The sequence below is a fragment of the Dipodomys merriami genome, unplaced genomic scaffold (assembly GCF_024711535.1).
Source record: "Dipodomys merriami isolate MVZ:Mamm:240054 unplaced genomic scaffold, mDipMer1.0.p SCAF_78, whole genome shotgun sequence".
NCBI lineage: Eukaryota > Metazoa > Chordata > Mammalia > Rodentia > Heteromyidae > Dipodomys > Dipodomys merriami.
The window spans coordinates 4723721-4741939 of record NW_027206379.1 but is presented as its reverse complement, the minus strand read 5'-3'; the positions used below and the strand labels follow the sequence as shown (position 1 = coordinate 4741939).

General features: G+C 62.3%; 1 protein-coding gene across 1 annotated transcript; it reads right to left on the bottom strand.

The window, feature by feature from the left end:
• Positions 1 to 6286: 6286 nt before the first annotated feature.
• Positions 6287 to 17973, bottom strand: LOC138818633 (uncharacterized). The gene is made up of 13 exons (XM_070009612.1): positions 17919 to 17973; positions 17415 to 17543; positions 15613 to 15866; positions 15033 to 15170; positions 13685 to 13762; positions 11221 to 11481; positions 10323 to 10485; positions 9715 to 9858; positions 7713 to 8630; positions 7479 to 7614; positions 7190 to 7322; positions 6972 to 7109; positions 6287 to 6889 (listed from the first exon to the last, which is right to left on the bottom strand). The coding sequence occupies exons 1-12, from the start codon at positions 17971 to 17973 to the stop codon at positions 7047 to 7049; spliced, it is 2472 nt and encodes an 823-aa protein (XP_069865713.1). The 3' UTR covers positions 6287 to 6889; positions 6972 to 7046.
• Between the last annotated feature and the right edge of the window lie 246 nt (positions 17974 to 18219).

Sequence of the window (18219 nt, the reverse complement as noted above, 5' to 3'; positions counted from 1 at the left end):
AGCCCCGCGGCCTGGCCTTGACTCCCACCGCCCCCTCAGCCCCCTGCTGGCTCCCAGCCCATTGGAAAACAGTTCTTTATCTCGGTGGCTTCTCATGAAGTGCAAACAGCCACGTGTCCCATGGGGGCCCCTTTTGGCACACATGCCCTCTGCCCCACGACCGGCCAAGGAGAGGCCATTCACCCTCCGGTGGGGGGCCGTGGGGGAGGCTCCCCGGCCGGGGGGGGGTTGTAGCCCTGATGGATGGAGCCTACGTGGAACAGGCCAGGGCCAGGAAGAGCTGGAGGGCGTTTGGTTTGACCGTGGAGAAGGTTATGAGGACAGATAGGCAGAGGACTGGGGGAAGGGAAAGGGGGGAGCAGGCGACCAGGGTTGACACTGTGGGGAACCATCCTAGGCCCCAGGGGGCCTCCTCACTCTCTGCCCCTCCCCCCCACCTCCTCTGCTGCTCCTCTGGGGCCTTGAGCGTCCTCTATTCCGCACCTCCATGCGGCCGGTGCCCTTGGATCCCTCTCCTGCAAGCTGTGACTTCCAGGGGCCCGCACGGGGTCTCGCTCCTTCCCGCCCCTGTGCCAGAGTGTGCCAGCCCTAGGACCCGACTCATCCGCCCCCGCCCCCAGGCCAGCCATGAGCCTACAGAGTGGGAGCCCTCCAGTGGGGAAGCACCCCTCTTGGATACCGCTATGTACGGTCTCTACCCCAGCTTCCCTGAGGCTCCGGCCTGGCCAGCCGCTCAGCCGGGCCTCTGGGAATTCCAAGAGGAATCTTCAGGACTGGCATCCAGGGGCTGGTCACCCTCCTCCGTCTGCCCTCTGAACAGTGGCCCCCCTGGCCAAAGCTTGAGGACAGGCAGAGCAACTTGGTGGACGGGTGTGACTGGGAGGGGGGTCTTGGCCAGCCTGAGATCTCCCCCAGATGCCAGACTGTGCCCCAGAGTCCTCTGTGTGCCCATAGGCCACGGAAGGAGGGGGAGGGGACTCCCCACCTTCTGGCTGGGGGCGGGGGGCGGGGGGAGGACACCCAAGGGGCTGCTGGGAACTCGGAGGCAGTGGAAGGGCAGGCGGCGCTGGGACACCATGATGCAGCCTCCACCCCCAGACCCTAACAGTGGGCTAGTGTGTGGGCCGGGAGAGGCGGGGGCCGGGCGGGCTTGGGTCCCGCTCCATAAACCCTGGCCAGCCGGGGAGCTGCCGATGTGGTGTTGACACAGGCGTGATGTCACCAGCAGCCAATGTGGAGCCCGCTGGGGGCTCTGCGAGCGCCCGCCCTGGCCACACAGGGCCTGCCACGCGCGTGCACAGCCTGAGAGCCACCTGAATAAACCGGGCTTCCCTCGTGTCCCGTGGGGGCTGACCCCAGGCCTGACCCCCCCAGCACAGGGACGGGGGGGTGTGCAGGGCCGGGGGGGCTGCCTCCCGGCCCGGGCCGTGGGGACCCCGTGGGGACCCCTGAGCCCTGTCAGCTGCTCCCTCCTACATCTTCCGTGGTCCCTCGTGGCCACCACGTCTCCCTGTGGTGATGTCAGACATTCTTTCCTTTCATCTGCCTCTGGCCCAGATGCGCGTCCTGGGCCCTGGTCTACCCACCTCGAGGAGGCCCCGGACCCCATCTCAGCCCTCCCGGCGGCATCCTGCAGCTCTGCCTGGAGCCCGGAGGCTTCCACACTTCTTTCTGCGTTCTGGATCCTAAAGTCTGGCTTTCCCATCCTTCCTCCTGCTCAGATCCTTCCCCCACCCCCCCCCCCCGCCCCACGCACCTCCTTCCCACCCAGCATGGCCCCCTCCCCCATCCAGGGTCCTCTCCTCGTGTGGCCCCCCGCTCCTCCAGAGAACCCTCCCGGGCAGGCAGTGTGGGACCCGGGCCAGCTTTCCCAGTGACCCTTTCCTGGGGTCTTCTGGGTGCCTCTTTCTCAGGGGTGCCCTCCCCCTACCCCGCGATGCCTGGGCTTGGCACGTGCTCAGCAGCGGCAGAGGTGTCGCTCGGGGATGGGGTGCCTCCTGGGCCTGGCGCCTGCCCTTGTTTATGGGTCCAGCCCCCGCCCCGCGCCGCTCGCCGCGCACCAGCTGCCCGCCTGTGTCCAGCCAGGTGTGGGGTGATGGAGCAGGACTCCCCGAAGACAAGGAGCACAGTGTCTGCTTTATTTGCAGGCTCGGGGCTGACGAGGAACAGAATGGCCACAGTGACTGCTTCCAGGAAACGGGGGGGGGGGGGAGAGCAGGCCCTTCCCAGCAAACCCCCAAAGGTGAGTTTCCAGGAAGGGCCCCAGCCAGCTCCCCTCAGCCCTGGAAGGGGGCCAATCGTGTCACCAGGAGCAGGCCAGGCATGGGGGGAGGTGGAGGAGAGAGGCGAGGGGAGGGGAGGGAAAGGAGAGGGAAGGGGGTGACCCCCACTGCAGCCTGGGAGAGACCAAAGCCCAGCAGGCCCCCCCAGGCCCTTCAGGAGCTCACGTGGTGTACAGGAAGGCCCTTGTGTCCCCTGTGCTCACATGGCCCCAGACCCCCCCTCATCCGGGCCCGTGGGCACATGGGCACACGGGCCGGGCCAGCTCCACAGTCTGACACCGGGCGGGAAAGGAAAGACCTGAGCCCAGCTCCGGCCCCGCTGGTGCCCTGGCTGGAGAGGGCCCGTGAGGCTCCGGAGGGGTCCACTGCCCACAGCTCTGAGTTCCATGGCACCCCACTGAAGAGGATCCTCGTCTTTCTGGACAGGCAGGGGTGGGTGGGTAGGGGAGACAGCCACCCTTGTGCCCAGCCTGGGTGCACTGAGTCAGATCCCATACCCTCTTTGCTGGCTTCCTTTGTAGTGCTGGAGTATTCCACCCTCACTCTGGGGTACAGTGCGTGTCCCGGCCCCTCCCCGCCTCCCCTCCCTCCCCCGTGCCCGTAACCGCTGCCTGGAGGCTTGCTGTGGTCATTGCATGTGTATGCGACCAGAGCCCACGCTGAGGCAGTGTGCACACAGCCTGGGACAGGGGTCTTCCCTCAGGGAGGACGGCCCCCCGAGCGGTGACCACATGTGCCACGCTCCACCCTGGCCTCAGCCTAGGCACGGGGCACGGCCAGCTGGTCAGTACAGAAGCCCACCACGTAGGTGGGGATGCTTACCAGCGTAGACACCATGCAGCACCCCCCCCCGTGCCAGGAGCCTCGAGACCAGGGCACACACACTTAACTGGCGTCGCACAGGTCTCTAGGGTACGTGCATGCACACACATGTGCGCGCACACCCCGTGCAGTGCAATGTAGCATGCATGTGCTACACACAGCACACAGCACATACCTGCAACACACATGCAATACAAACAGCATACATGTGCACACCATGCACAGTACACCTGCAACACACCTACAACACACAGGTACCACACAACACTCCACACACACAACACACAGCACCCATGCCAGACAGCATATCCAACATGTGTGTGCGCCACACAACACAGGGGTAACGCATACAATACACAGGTGTAACACCCAACACAGCACACGCACTGCACACAATATGGCACACACACATACCACATACACCACACAGAGCACACACAGTATATGTGAGCCACACGCAGCACACAGCACACACTCAACCCACATGTCCACGTGCAATACACGTATCACACCACACACAGTGCACGTGCACACACAACACACACACCCACATACCACATATAACACACATGGCACACACACAACAGGACACAGGGCACCACATGCTACACACAATACACACCAGGCATACACAGAATACATTGTACCACATGCATCTCATGCTACATGCAACGCATACAGTGCAACCACATACATAGCACACAACACACAGTGCACACATGACACACACCACTCACACACACACACGAGGAAGGGCTACCACATACAACAGCCCACTTTTCTCTACTGGGTCATGCAGACTCTGTGGCTGCTGGAAGGGGTCTGGGAATGCTGGGTGTCTGTGGAGCTGGGGCTGTGGGGGGGCCCTCCATGCTGTCTGGGGCCTCACCCAGGCTGGGAAACTTCTTTTCCCAGGCTCTCTAGCAGCACCAGGTGGGCCCCGCCCCACCCCACCCAGGCTGGAGCTTGGGGATGAAATTCAAGCTCCTGTTTGAGTCTCCACACTTCACTCAGCTCATGAGCATTTTGAAAGTACCTTCGGGTGGTGGGGCGGGAGCCTGTCTAGCAACCCCTCTGTAAGCCCCTGTTCTAAAAAGCAGGAAATCGGGTTGGGCTGAAGGTAAACACATTCCACCGGGCAGTCAATGGAGGGGCTTTGTTGGGGCTGGGGCCAGGCCCCCTCTGTTTTCCCAGCCCCCACCCCTCGCTGAGGCTCAGAGCAGGACCCACCTGCACACCTGTTTGCAGAGTGATAATGCTCCTTCCCCTGCCAGCGTGTACCCCAGGATCCTGCCCCCCGCCCCGCCCCAAAGTGCCAGGGGGCTCTGCTGATAGGATTGCTCCGGCACCAACCTTGGAACCTCTCAGGACGGCGGGGGGCAGCCCAGCTTCGGTCCTGCCCCTTGCACCCCCTCTCTGGTCCTGACACGGGGGGAGGCAGTGGGCCCGGAGTCCCCCGGGGAGGTGGGGAGGTCATGGGGGGCTGCACGAGAGCTGGGAAGAACAATGGGAGCCCCCCCAGCTTTATCACAGGCAAACACACAGATCCCCAATGTGGGAATGTGCAGCGCCCCCCCATCCACACCACCACCCCGCACTTCCATTTCTGTGTCCTCCCTCGGGCTGTGGGCATCTGTCCATCTCTCCTGCCACCCTCACGGTCTGTACCCCCAGCCTTCAGCACCGTGGGCCACCTGCAGGGCCTCCCAGCCATGCTGGCCAGCACCTCTGCCAAGACAGCTTTTGTCTGGCAAAGCCTCTCCTTTGGGATATTCACGGATGGCTACTCTGTCCGCACTGCCAGGGTCTGGAGAGTGACGGTGGCCTTCCTCTCCGCCTGGCATGGCGTGGCTGGTGGCTGTGCCCAGTGGGGTGCCTGACCCCCTCATGGCCCAGATCCCTGTGAGTAAACGCTGTGGCACACGCAGTGGGACAGGAGAAGGCCCAGGGGTGAGCCAGGCCTGGTGTGCGGGCCTGCAGTTGTGCAGCAGAGGGGAGGCGTGGGTGGGGTCCTCTGGTCTGTGTTCCGTTCGTGGAAGCTTTCCCGACTGCTCCTAGCAGTGGGACTTGGAGGAGAGGCTGAGGGGCTCAAGACCCCAGCCTCACTCCCCAAAGCGGCTCCTCGTGTCCACTTTGGTCCCCAGTCTCTGCATAGCCAAGGAGCCAGAAGGCGAGATTCGAGGGTGGGCAGGCAGGGGGTGCGGGGAAGGCTAGGTGTCCAGCTTCAGGGTCTGGGATCACTGCATCTCCACGAGAGCTCCAACCACAAACCCGTGGTGGGGCTATACTGGCACCCCAAGATTCACTCCAACACTGGCCCTCGGCCTCCTCCACCCGCCCCACTGCCTTCGATTTCTGTCAGCCTGGTCCGTCACTAGAGCACGCTGGGCCGGGGTCAGTCCCTGTCTCTCCACCAGGGCCCTCACCCCCGGCAGAGTAGGGGAGAAGGGGACACGGTGTCCCCGCCGTGTCCAGCCCCGGAGCTCAGCAGGGCTCAGGTTGGAGGGGAGGGACAGGCCCAGGCAAGAGGGGGAGGCCCAGCGGCCACCGCGAGCAGAGCTGAGCCTCGTGTTTCCACGACCTCCTGGCCCTGGGGCGGCTGCCTTCCCCCATGAGCCCGGGTGCGGAACACGCTCCCTGGCTTAGCAAACCCAGACCAGGCCTTCCGGGGGGCTTCATGGCAGGGAGCCCAGAGCCTCCTGGGTGGGGCCTGATCGCTTTCCTCCCTAGCCTCCCGTCCCATAATCCTCCTGTCCTCCCATAATCCTCCTGTCTCCACGTGGCGCCTACCATCCTCCATCTTTGGCTGCAGGCCTCAGCCTGCTCCCACAGGCCCCTCATGTCTGCAGGCCTGGCGTCACCGCGTGACCCGTTCTGTGCCGTGATCCCCGGCACCCGTGAGACCCCTCCTCCGCATTGTGCCGTCTCCCCAGCCCCACCCACTCCCCGCCCCCACCCCATCTCCTTTCTCCTCTGAGCTTCGTCCCTGACCCCCCACCCCATGGCTTCAGCTCCTCCTGTTCACCGGCCCACCCTCCCCCCTCCCTGGTTCCTACTCCCCTCCTGGTGTGTGCTTGGCTTCGGTCCTCCCTCTCCCTCCCCCCTGCAGCCCTCCCTCACCCCCCCTTCATGTCCCAGTCCCCATCCACACCCACCCCAGACAAGCAAGCCATGGCACAAACGACTGTAACTGTGAATTTATTGATGAGTCCAGGGCCTCTGGGGAGGCCCTGGTGGGGAGGGGCACAGGGCAAAGTGGGTGTCATGGAATGTTTGGAGTGGCTCCAGACTCGGCGAGGTAAGGGCGGAGGCCTCAGGCACGCAGCCGCCCCACTGGCCCGCCCTGCAGAGATGGATGGACGATGGACGGCCGGAGAGGCGGGCACTGGGGCGGCGGGACCGAAGAGGCCCGCACACTCATGACACTCGACACTCGCACAGAGAGACTCGAGGACGTCTCCAGAACTCCAAACCAGTGCAAAAGACTTAGTGCAAATTAACTGAGAAGGGATGGGTGGGGAAACAAGAGTCATGGATGCCTGGAGTCTCTCAAGTGAAGAAGAAAGGAAAGGCAAGAAACAAACACACAAAGGAAAGGATGAACGAGAAGAAGAGAGGAGGGAAGCGATGCTGGCATCCCAGGCAGAGGCCTGGCCCTGGGATGCTGGGTGGCTGGTGGTCTCCTGGGCGTGGCAGGGGGTGGCCATGGAGATGGAACTGTGGGGGGGTGGGGTCTCGGGTCTGCTCGTCCACGGTGTTCACGTGGTCTGTTCCTTTGGCTTCACCTACAAAGAGTGACGTGGCACGTGATGGGGGGTAGGGTGGGGGCGGGGCTTGGGAAGCTTCCAGAAGGGTGCCCTGGCTCACCTCGAAGAGTTGATTCCTGAGGCAAGTTGCGTCTTGTTGTGTTTCCTGAGTTGCAGCATTTTTCTTGATTCAGAGCTAGACGGACTTGAAGAAGTCCCCGGATTCGAAGGCCCAGACGTGAGCTGGGTAGCACCATTTCTGTGGGTGGAGGACATGAGTCCCCTGGCCTCTGCCCACGCGTGCCCCGCTGGCCGCACGCGCGCTCAGGAAGGCCTCACCTGTTCATCTGGAGGGTTCGAGGGGGAAGGGTGTGCCCAGAGAGCAGCAGTGTGTGTGTGAGCTCCCTCGGAAAAGCTAAGGAACAGACGTTGGTTGTGGGAGCTTCCCGCCTGCGGTGCCAGCCAGGTTGTTCTGGGGGGGGGGGAGACAGTTGGGGTGTGTGAGCTGGGGCGTGGCCAGGGGTTGGGGGCGGGGCTGCTCCCCCCTGCTGTGCCCCACCCCCTGCAGTGCAGTGCGGGGGGGGGGGGGGGGGGGAAAGGGAGCAGGATTCACACTCATCACACTCACCCGGAAAGCTGAACGGCAGTCTCTCCCCTGCCCTCACCGTCACACCGGACCATGTCATATCTCTCAAGTAGATTCATTGCACTGACGTCCTGGCCTTTAAGACTGACTGGCCCGTCCACCCCTGCTGGAGACCTGGCTGTGGTGGGAGTGGTGGGGGGGGGAGACAAAGAAAGTGCTGGTTAGACTCGGTGGGGCGGGGTGGGGGCTGGCGCTACTGGGGGGCCGAGCACTTACCCTCGCCTCCAGTCCGAGCGTGAGAGGCACCGGTCGCCCCTCTGTCACTGCCCGTAAGGCCCGCCTTGGCCGTGGGCTCCGGAGGCCGGTACCTTGCCGCTCGCCACCTGTAGCCTGGCCTCGCCCTGCCTGCGCCCCTACCTCCCTCCCCGGAGATTGCACTTACTCTGCCCCGCCTGCCCTGCCTGGTCTGGCTTTGCCCCATGCCCTTGACTCCCCTGGTGCTGTCCTGTCTTGCCATGCCAGACCCAGGGGCTGAGCGGTTAGGGCATACAGCGTGAACAAGTCCACTGTGGGCCCTCTCCGCGCCAGCCCCTGGGCCGCAGTACCGCGCGCAGGAGTGCTGTGTCCACAGGCCGGGCCCACTGCAGCCTCCTTGCTGCGAGAGTCCCTCTGGAGCCCGCCACCCACGGCCACGGGCCCTCCCTCTGGTGACGCCGTCGGCTGCGTACTGCCCTTCTTTCCCGCTCTCCTGTCCTCGACGCTCTGGCCCGGGCCACGCCGAGGCCCTGCCAGAGACAGCCAGGATCCCGCTTCTACGTGAATTGCGGTGGATGATGAGGTGGCGGCTGGGGGCCTGTCTTCCTCCTGTCCCCCCCCCCACCCCGTCCAACCCACCAAGACTGGGACGCTCCTGCGCTCGCCGGATCTCCTCGGCGCTCCCTGCTGGCAGCCCTGCGTCTGCTCCTGCCCCTCCCCACGCCCTCTGAAGATGCTCGCTCAATCCGGGGCGGCCCCTGGCCCCCCCGGCCTTCCCCGTCTCGGCTCCCCCCGAGAAGATGTCCCCTTGGCTGCCTGTCCTGTCTCCTTCTGCTCGCCGCCGTGCCGGGAGGCTGGGACACTTCTCCTCTGCGGCCCCGTGCCCTCCACCTCCATGTTCCAGAAGGCCAGGGCAGCGAGGCCAGAGAGAGAAGGGAACTCACCTGCCCAGCAGACGGCGTTCCTCACCTGCCCACCGCTGCCAGCTACACCTCCACCGCCCAGGCCTGGGGGTCGAACCCTGCCCAGCAGCTCCCCCTTGTCCAACCAGCCGCCACGTCCTGTAACCAAAAGTGACCGGGATGAATGCCTGGCTACCTCCCCTCTCCAGCCCTAGCTCGAGCCCGTCAGCCCTCCCCGATGGCTCCCTTCCGCCACCACGCCCGGAGCCAGCCGATGTCCCCCCGGCTCCCAGCCCCACCGCCTCCGCCGAGCCCGAGCTAGCCCCTCCGCCCTTCTCCATTCCCGCCAGACTCCAGACGGCCAAGGTGCTCCTTGGCCCCCACGACTCTCCTCCAGCACCCCATCTTCCCCAGTTTCCCCCGTTTCCCCCCCACCCACCCACCCTCCCACCCACCCCCCTCCCTCACCCTGCTCTTCGGGCCCCTAACCCGGGCTTTTTCTAACTGGGGTGGCCCCGCCCAGAATTCCCGCCCCTGCCCCACTAGCCAATCGGAGCGAATCCCTGCCGGGGCCCCCGCAGGGCCCACCTCCGCCCCTGGTCCGTTCCAGCACCCGCCCAGCCCGCTCACCCCAGCCCGCTCACGCCCGTCCTGGAATTCTCCAAAGACAGCCTCCCCACACCCCTCCTTTGGTATCTCTTAGGCAGGGCTTGGCGCTGGCCCGAGTACCCGCTCCGGGCTGAGAACTTCTGTCTTCCTCAGGACCGCGTGGCGCGTGGCCGCCCGCGGGAACTCTGCCCGCCAGCAGGGGCAGCTCCCGCTCGCGCGGTCTGTGCTAGGGGTCTCGCGGGCCTCTCCAGGGGAGCACTCTGCTGTCACCGTCTACCCTCCCGCCCGCTAGCTTCGGTTCACTCTCGGGGTCCCAGGACTCAACAATAGAAGTTGCCAGGAGCCGCACACGGGGAGTGGGGAGCGGTCAAGACTCGGGGCCTGTGTGTCCAGGGCAACAGCCGGGCTATGCCTTTGCTCATTCTGGCCTCAGTGGCCTCCCCAACACACCGAGTTGGGGTACCCCAGGGCCCCTCCTGCCCCCCTCCCCGAGGTCCACATGATGCACGCACCCCGGTGAAGGCCTCGGGCGGTGTTGCAGCCTTCCTGGGCTGCTGAGCACTGCAGGCACTGGATGCACTCGGTGACAGCAGGGGCAGCGCCCTGGCCCCTCTGGTCTCCGCCTCTCTCGTCCTCCGCCAAGGTGACAGTGGAACCTTGGCATCACAGTGTTTGCTCGATAAGTTACACAATCTGGTGGCCCGAGGAGGGAGGGACCCTAGGACCCAATGTCATCTAGGAACAATGGCCAAGGACCCCAGATCTGTCCCAGACTGGCCATGTGGCAGGGTCTCAGGCGGGTGTGGGTTAGGGGATGCTTCAATACCTTGAGCAGACTTTTGGGAGGTCTTGTGTTCCCACGAAGTGTTGGGTGCTGGCTAGTGTGGTTGTGGGTGAGCTCCATTGTCACTACATGAACCCCAGACCTCACCTTGGCAGACCCCAAGTTACAGGAAAGGCCGAACCCCCTCATCTGCCCTGAGGGGACCCTCAGCCTCCACACCGTCATCATGAGGTCTCTCTACACCCTCAAGCGTGTGTGCTCAGAGGGAGGGAGGCAGCGCCCCAGGCCTGCTCAGTCTTTGGTAAAATTGGAAAGAATACCCCAGAGCACTGGTACTGGCTGCATCGTCACAGAAGGGCTCTCCAAAAATCGGGAGTCCCATCCTCCGAGACATGGGGACCCCTCCCATCTCCCTGAATGTCAACAGCACGATCTGGGGGTACATTCGGGTAGCCTCGGGGGCTTGCAAAAGTCTTGTACCCCGATGACCCTGGACACCCTATGACACCAGAATGGGTACTAAGGGTGAACCCCAACATCAGCTGCTGGCCGCCAGACTTCAGCGTGTGAGACCCTGCCTCCACCAAGTGACTACTTCTGCTCTTCTACCAGTTGAATTCTGCTCCGTCTGGGGAGGGAGCCGAGCTCGATGGTTTAGGGTCCAATACCAAGAGGGATCACTCCAGAAGCACACAACAGACAGGCCCTCATCCACATGACACCGGTGAACTCCAATCTCGGCTGCCCCAGGGCTTCTGTGTGTGCGTTAGTTAGACTGCGCTGCACGGCAACTCTGTTCCCCACCTGAAACCAACTCCACGCTGTACGGCAAGGAAACGAGCTCACGGGTTCGGGGGTCCAAGACTCAAGGGTCCCCTCTAGAGATGTGAAAGACCAATGGTTTTGTGAGCTCATTGAGGCACTGGCCCGGGTGACTCTGCCACCAGTGAACCCCAACCTCGGACGCCCCAAGGCCGATCTGTGAAACCGTGCTGCCACCGCGCGGCTGTCCGCACCGGCAATGGCTGCCGCGCTGTCTGGGGCGGGAGCCAAACTTGCTGGTTTGGGAGGAGCTCAAGTGCAGAAATACGTAGGTGTCCCACCTGCTCCCTAAGACCCCATGAACCATTGAGGCACCAAACCCCAGGACCCTGGACATAGCAACGGGTGAACCCCGACCTCAGCCGTGTCTGGGCTGCGATGTGCGGGGTCACCACACGCGGCAAATCTGTACCTGCCGAGAACCGCGGCAGCGCCATTTGCAGAGCGAGCTGCGCTCACCGATCTTGGAGACCCGGCCAGAAGGGGACTCCTCCAGAGAAATTAAGGGGTGTCTTGTTCGCTCCCCATGAACCATTGGCTCACTGGACATAAGAAGACCCGAGACACGTCCATGGTGAACCCCAATCTCAGCCACCGCGAGCTGCATCCATGTGTGAAACCATGCTGCCACCGCGCGGCGATTTCCATCTTTGCTGACAAAGGCTGCCGCGGTCTGGGGAGGAAGCTGAACTTGCTGCTGTGGGGGACCCCTCCAGAAATGCACAGGCACCCCATCTGCTCTGTGTGACCCTGGGAATCAGCGACTCTCGGGCCTTGGTGACCCGGAACATTTGCACTGCGAACCCCACGCTCCACAGCACCGGGCTGCGTCTATGACCACGCTGCCTCCGCCTGCAGCCATTTGTCCGCACCGGTGACCACTGCTGTGTGGTTGGTGAGCTGAGCTCACTGGTTCAGGGGTCGGGGACCAGAGGACTCCCCTCTAGAGGTGCAAAAGTTGCCTATTGAGGCACTGGCTCCGGTGACTCAGAACACTGCGGCCAGTGAACCCCAATCTTGGCCACCTCTGGGTTGTAGCTGATATGTGAAACCATGCTGCCACCGCGCGGCTGTTCGCACCGGCATTGGATGCCGCGCTGTCTGCCGCGGGAGCCAAACTTGCTGGTTTGGGGGTTCAAGTGCAAAAGCACTTGGATGTCCCTCTCGCTCCCCAAGATCCCACGAACCATTGAGGCATCATATCTCGATGACCCCAATGAGTGAACCCCGACCTCAACCGTGTTCGGGCTGCGATGTGTGACTGCGCAGTCCACGCGAGGCCATTTCGTCCCCACCAATCTGGGCTGCCGCTCTGTGGGACCTGAGCTTCCTGGCTCCAGGGTGCAGGTCCAAAGTGAACCCCTCCACAAATGTGTGGGTGTCCCACTTGCTCCCCAAGACCCCGCAAACCACTGAGGCACCAGGCCCGGGAGACCTGGGACACAGCTACAGGTGAACCCCAAGCTCAGCTGTGTCTGGGCTGCGATGTGCGGGGTCACCGTGCGCGGCAAATCTGTACCTGCCGAGAACCGCGGCAGCGCCATTTGGGGAGTGAGCTGCGCTCGCCAATTTAGAGTCTGGCCCAAAGGGGACTCCTTCAGAGAAATAAAAGGGTGTCTTGTTCGCTCCCCGTAACCCCATGAACCATTGGCGCACTGGACATACGGAGACCCTAGACACGGCCATGGTGAACCCCAATCTCAGCCACCGCGGGCTGCGTCCATGTGTGAAACCATGCTGCCACCGCGCGGTGATTTGCGTCTTTGCCGACAAAGGCTGCCGCGGTCTGGGGAGGAAGCTGAACTTGCTGCTGTGGGGGACCCCTCCAGAAATGCACAGGCACCCCATCTGCTCTGTGTGACCCTGGGAATCAGCGACTCTCGGGCTTTGGTAACCCGGAACATTGGCACAGTGAACCCCACGCTCCACAGCACCGGGCGGCGTGTATGACCAGCTGCCTCCGCCTGCAGCGATTTGTCCGCACTGGTGACTGCTGCTGCGTGGTTGGTGAGCTGAGCTCACTGGTTCTGGGGTCTGGCACCAGAGGGGTCCCCTCTAGAGGTGCGAAAGTGTCCTATGCATCCATTACTTGGTGAGCGAGCCCAGAGGCACCAGGACTGCGTGGCCCAGGACATTGGTACCCTTGAACCCCAATCACCGCCCTCTTGGGCTTCCCTGTGTGCATTAGTTAGATCGTGCTGCGTGGCAAGTTCTTTTTTCCACCTGAAACCAATTTTGTGCTGTCCAGGAAGAGAGTCGAACTCACTGGTTTTGGGGTCTGGGACCAGAGGGGTCCCCTCTAGAGGTGCAAAAGTGTCCTACTGAGTCAAGGGCCGGGGTATCTCAGAACACTGCGGCCAGTGAACCCCAATCTTGGCCACTTCTGGGCTGTGGCTGATGTGTGAAACCATGCTGCCACCGCGCGGCTGTCCGCACCAGCATTGCATGCCGCGTTGTCTGCCGCAGGAGCCAAACTTGCTGGTTTGGGGGTTCAAGTGCAAAAGCACTTGGATGTCCCTCTCACTCCCCAAGATCCCATGAATTATTGAGGCATCATACCTCGATGACCCCCACGAGTGAACCCTGACCTCAACTGTGTTCAGGCTGCAATGTGTGACTGCGTGGTCCGCACAAAGCCATTTTGTCCCCACTGATCCGGGCTGCCGCGCTGTGGGACCTGAGCTTCCTGGGCTCGAGGGTGCAGGTCCAAAGCAAACCCCTCCAGAAATGTGTGAGTGTCCCACTCACTCCCCAAGACCTCCCAAACCATTGAGGCACCAGACCTGGGTGACCTGGGACACAGTCACGGGTGAACCCCGACCTCAGCCGTGTCTGGGCTGCGATGTGTGGGGTCACCGCGCGCGGCAAATCCGTACCTGCCGAGAACCGCGGCAGCGCCATTTGGGGAGTGAGCTGCGCTCGCTGATCTTGAAGTCCGGGCCCGAAGGGGACTCCTCCAGAGAAATAAAGGGGTGTCTTGTTCTCTCCCCGTGACCTCATGAACCATTGGCGCACTGGACATAAGAAGACCCTAGACACGGCCATGGTGAACCCCAATCTCAGCCACCGCGGGCTGCGTCCATGTGTGAAACCATGCTGCCACCGCGCGGCGATTTGCGTCTTTGCCGAAAAAGGCTGCCGTGGTCTGGGGAGGGAGCTGAACTTGCTGCTTGTGTACAGGCACCCCATTTGCTCTGTGTGACCCTAGGAATCAGTGACTCTTGAGTGTTGGTCACCCAGAACATTGGCACAGTGAACCCCATGCTCCACAGCACCAGGCGGCGTGTATGACCACGCCGCCTCCACCTGCAGTGATTTGTCCACACTGGTGACCGCTGCTGTGTGGTTGGTGAGCTGAGCTCACTGGTTTGGGGTCTGGGACCAGAGGGGGTCTCCTCTAGAGGTGCGAAAGTGTCCTATGCATCCATGATTTGGTGAGCGACCCCAGAGGCACCAGGTCTGCATGGCCCAGGACATTGGTACCCTTGAACCCCAATCACCGCCCCCCTGGGCTTCCGTGTGTGCATTAGTTAGACCGTGCTGCGTGGCAAGTTCTATTATTCCACCTGAAACCAATTTTGTGCTGCCCAGAAAGAGTTGAACTCACTGGTTCAGGGGTCGGGGACCAGAGGACTCCCCTCTAGAGGTGCAAAAGTTGCCTATTGAGGCACTGGCTCAGGTGACTCAGAACACTGCGGCCAGTGAACCCCAATCTTGGCCACCTCTGGGCTGTGGCTGATGTGTGAAACCACGCTGCCACCGCGCGGCTGTCTGCACCGGCATTGGCTGCCGCGCTGTCTGCCGCGGGAGCCAAACTTGCTGGTTTGGGGGTTCAAGTGCAGAAGTACTTGGATGTCCCTCTTGCACCCTAGACCCCGCAAACTATTGAGGTACCAGACCTGGGTGACCCGGTACATAGCCACAAGTGAACCCTGACCTCAACCGTGTTCAGGCTGAGATGTGTGACTGCGCAGTCCACATGAGGCCATTTCGTCCCCACCGATCCGGGCTGCCGCACTGTGGGACCTGAGCTTCCTGGCTCAGGGGTGCAGGCCCAAAGCAAACCCCTCCACAAATGTGTGGGTGTCCCACTCGCTCCCCAAGACCCCGCAAACCATTGAGGCACCAGACCCGGGTGACCTGGGACACAGCCATGGGTGAACCCCGACCTCAGCCGTGTCTGGGCTGCGATGTGTGGGGTCACCGCGCGCGGCAAATCCGTACCTGCCGAGAACCGCGGCAGCGCCATTTGGGGAGTGAGCTGCGCTCGCCGATCTTGGAGTCCAGGCCCGAAGGGGACTCCTCCAGAGAAATAAAGGGGTGTCTTGTTCTCTCCCCGTGACCCCATGAACCATTGGCGCACTGGACATGCAGAGACCCTAGACACGGCCATGGTGAACCCCAATCTCAGCCACCGCGGGCTGCGTCCATGTGTGAAACCATGCTGCCACCGCGCGGCGATTTCCGTCTTTGCCGACAAAGGCTGCCGCGGTCTGGGGAGGGAGCTGAACTTGCTGCTTGTGCACAGGCACCCCATCTGCTCTGTGTGACCCTGGGAATCGGCGACTCTTGGCCCTTGGTGACCTGGAACATTTGCACAGCGAACCCCACGCTCCACAGCGCCGGGTGGCGTGTATGACCACGCTGCCTCCACCTGCAGCGATTTGTCCGCACCTGTGACTGCTGCTGCGTGGTTGGTGAGCCGAGCTTACTGGTTTTGGGGTCTGGGACCAGAAGGTACCCCTCTAGAGGTGCGAAAGTGTCCTATGCATCCATGACTTGGTGTGCGAGCCCACTGAGGCACCAGGTCTGCGTGGCCCAGGACATTGGCACCCTTGAACCGTGCTGCCACTGCAGGGCGCTTTCCGTCCTCACTAATGGCTGCCGCACTGTCTGGGGTGGGCGCCAAACTTGCTGGTTTGGGGCTGCAGTGCAGAAGTACTCGGTGTCCCACTTGCTCCCTGAGACCCTGCGAATCATTGATCTGGGTGAGCCAGGACATTGCCGCGTCAGAGCGGCGATGTGCAACGGCGCGGTCACCACACTGCAATTCTGTCTCTGCCGGAAAATGGCACAGCGCCATTTGGGGAGTGAGCTGCACTGGCCAGTTTTGGAGTTCAGGACGGAAGCAGTTCCTCCAGAGAAATAAAGGGGTGCCCTGCTCGCTCCCTGTGACCCCCTGAACTGTTGAAGCACTAGACCCAAGACGTGGCTGTGGGTGAGCCCCAATCTTGGCTGCCCCAGGGCCGTGTCCATGTGTGGAACCACGTAGCCACCGCACACAGCCCGGGCCCCACGCAGCCACTGATGCAGTCTGGGGAAGGAGCCACGCTGTCTGACCTGGGGGCCAGAGCCCAAAGGGGACCCCTTCCCGACACACACAGTGTCCTATCCTTCCAGAGTGACCTGTGAACCACTGAGGCTGTGTCCCTTGGTGGCTTTGGACCTTATTACAGGGGAACCCCAGAGCCAACGGCATCCAGGCTGCATGCGATGTGTGATTTGCTGCCTTGCGCAGCAACTTCGGTGTACGCATTCACTATCAGTTACGCACCGTCTGCATATTTGGGACCATGCACCGTCCAGCTGACCTGACACCATTCGTGGCTCCCCAGCAGCACTCAAGGCCTGAAATATAGACTCAGAAATACTTCTACGCTGGCCAGACAGATGTGCCTCTTTGCGCATGTGCGCAGAGTATGTGGGCACAATGAGCCCCAAGCCCAGGATTGGGAAGAGGAGCAGCACGTGGACCCCTCCAGAGACTAAGTGCCTAAGGCATCAGCTGCCAGCTCGGGGTGGAGGTGAGCTGGGGAGAGAAAGGCCTGGGGCCACCTCCTTGTACTCTTTACCATGCAAATTCCCCAATTAGCATCTCAAAACTCAAATTGGCTGGAGCTGTGCTCAGGAGAGCTCTTATTGTTTCCGCCTGAGGTGAAGGTTCAAGCTGGGGATTTGGTGAGCTAGCAGAGTGCTCTAGCTCTTTGAGCCACAGCTCCACTTCCAGTTTTGAAGGGTTACTTGGAGATTCGAGTCTCACAGGGACTATTCTGCCCTGGCTGGCTTTGAACCCTGATCCTCAGATCTCAGCCTGTCACAGCATGACAGGCATGAGCTACCGGCACCCAGCTTGGTGCCGTCTTCAGTGAGGTCTGTGCCCTCCAGTGATCTGGTTTATACCAGGACCACCGCCCCTGGTAGAAATGGCCGGAGCTCTGTGACAGGGGCTCTGGCGGCTTCAGAGGGACCCGTGCTGTGGGACTGCGGATGTGCCCAAGTTGGATGCCTTGGGAAGCTCACTCCAGTGTCAGATCCCCATGGCCGCCGAACCGGCTAATCGACCTGCAACTCTGCCACCTGGGAGCCCCAGTCTCAGCGGCTGGCCGCCGCAGGGTCTCAGTGTCAGAGCTGAGCTCTCTACTTGGGAAAACAACATGAAAGAGGACCCCAGGGAAAACACATCCGTCCTACGCCCTCACAGATGACCCTCATGAACCGCACCGGCTCCGGGACTGGGCATATTGGAAGACAGCCATGGGGAACCCCAATCTTGGTCAACTTGGAGCTAGTGGGTGTGACACTGTTTCCCAAGAGTTCTCTCTCCACCGTGATCCCGATGATCACTGAGGTAGGCACACGAGGCCAGGGTGAAAGACTCGCGAGAGCTGTCTGTGTTAGGCACGCAGCCCTGCGGGATCCCCTTGCCGGCTGGAGTCCGTGACAGAGGAGCATTTTCTGGAGCAGGGGTGCAGGGTGTCACCCAGAGGAGGACCCACCCACAGCGGATGCTCCTGGGCAGGGAGGAGTGCACGGCGGTGCCCCGTGACTTTACAGTCGGAGCCTTACAAATTCTTGTGAATTTGGTTCCCACGGGAGGCCGGACACCATGCATGAGGTCCTGCCACTGCGAGAACGCTGTGCCCCGAGTCACCCGCTGGAGCCAGGACCTCCGCACGGTCTGTGGTGTGTGCCTTGCCTGGACATCCAGTCATGAGACAGAAAGTCACTGATGGCTGGGGTCCTCAGTTTTAGGGAGTCAGGAGACAGCCGGCCTCCTGGCAGTGGTGATTACCGGGGTCGGTCATGATTCCCCAGGTTGGTTGTGATTACCCGGGTCGCGCTGCAGTAGCCCAGCTTTCAGGCAGTGATGCGAAGCCAAGGCCATCTCTCCTGGAAGGGCTTCCCCTGTCCATGTGCTCTGCTGTCCCCCCAGGGCCGACAAGGAGGCTGCCACAAGCACGTCCCACCTGAGTGGAGGGGCCAAACTCCTCAGCATGTCCCAGGGAACGGAGACGGGGCCAGGCCTCGGCTGTGGGAGAGGGAGAAGGCAGGTGCTCCTGAGCCACACTTGGGGAGATTTCCACATGGGCTGCTGCACCGCTTGTGGGGAGGGCTGCCCCACGGAGGTGTG

Bases quoted from the DNA above. Each gene is read 5' to 3' on its own strand.
- LOC138818633 (XM_070009612.1), bottom strand. From the start codon at position 17,973: ATGGCCTTGGCTTCGCATCACTGCCTGAAAGCTGGGCTACTGCAGCGC. The intron at 15,867-17,414 runs GTGGAGAGAGAA...ATTTTCCGGCAG, and splicing joins CAGTGATCATCGGGATCACG to AGACAGAATTGCAGTGTGGT. The intron at 11,482-13,684 runs GTACGGATTTGC...CTTCCTCCCCAG, and splicing joins GCTGCCGCGGTTCTCGGCAG to ACCGCGGCAGCCTTTGTCAG.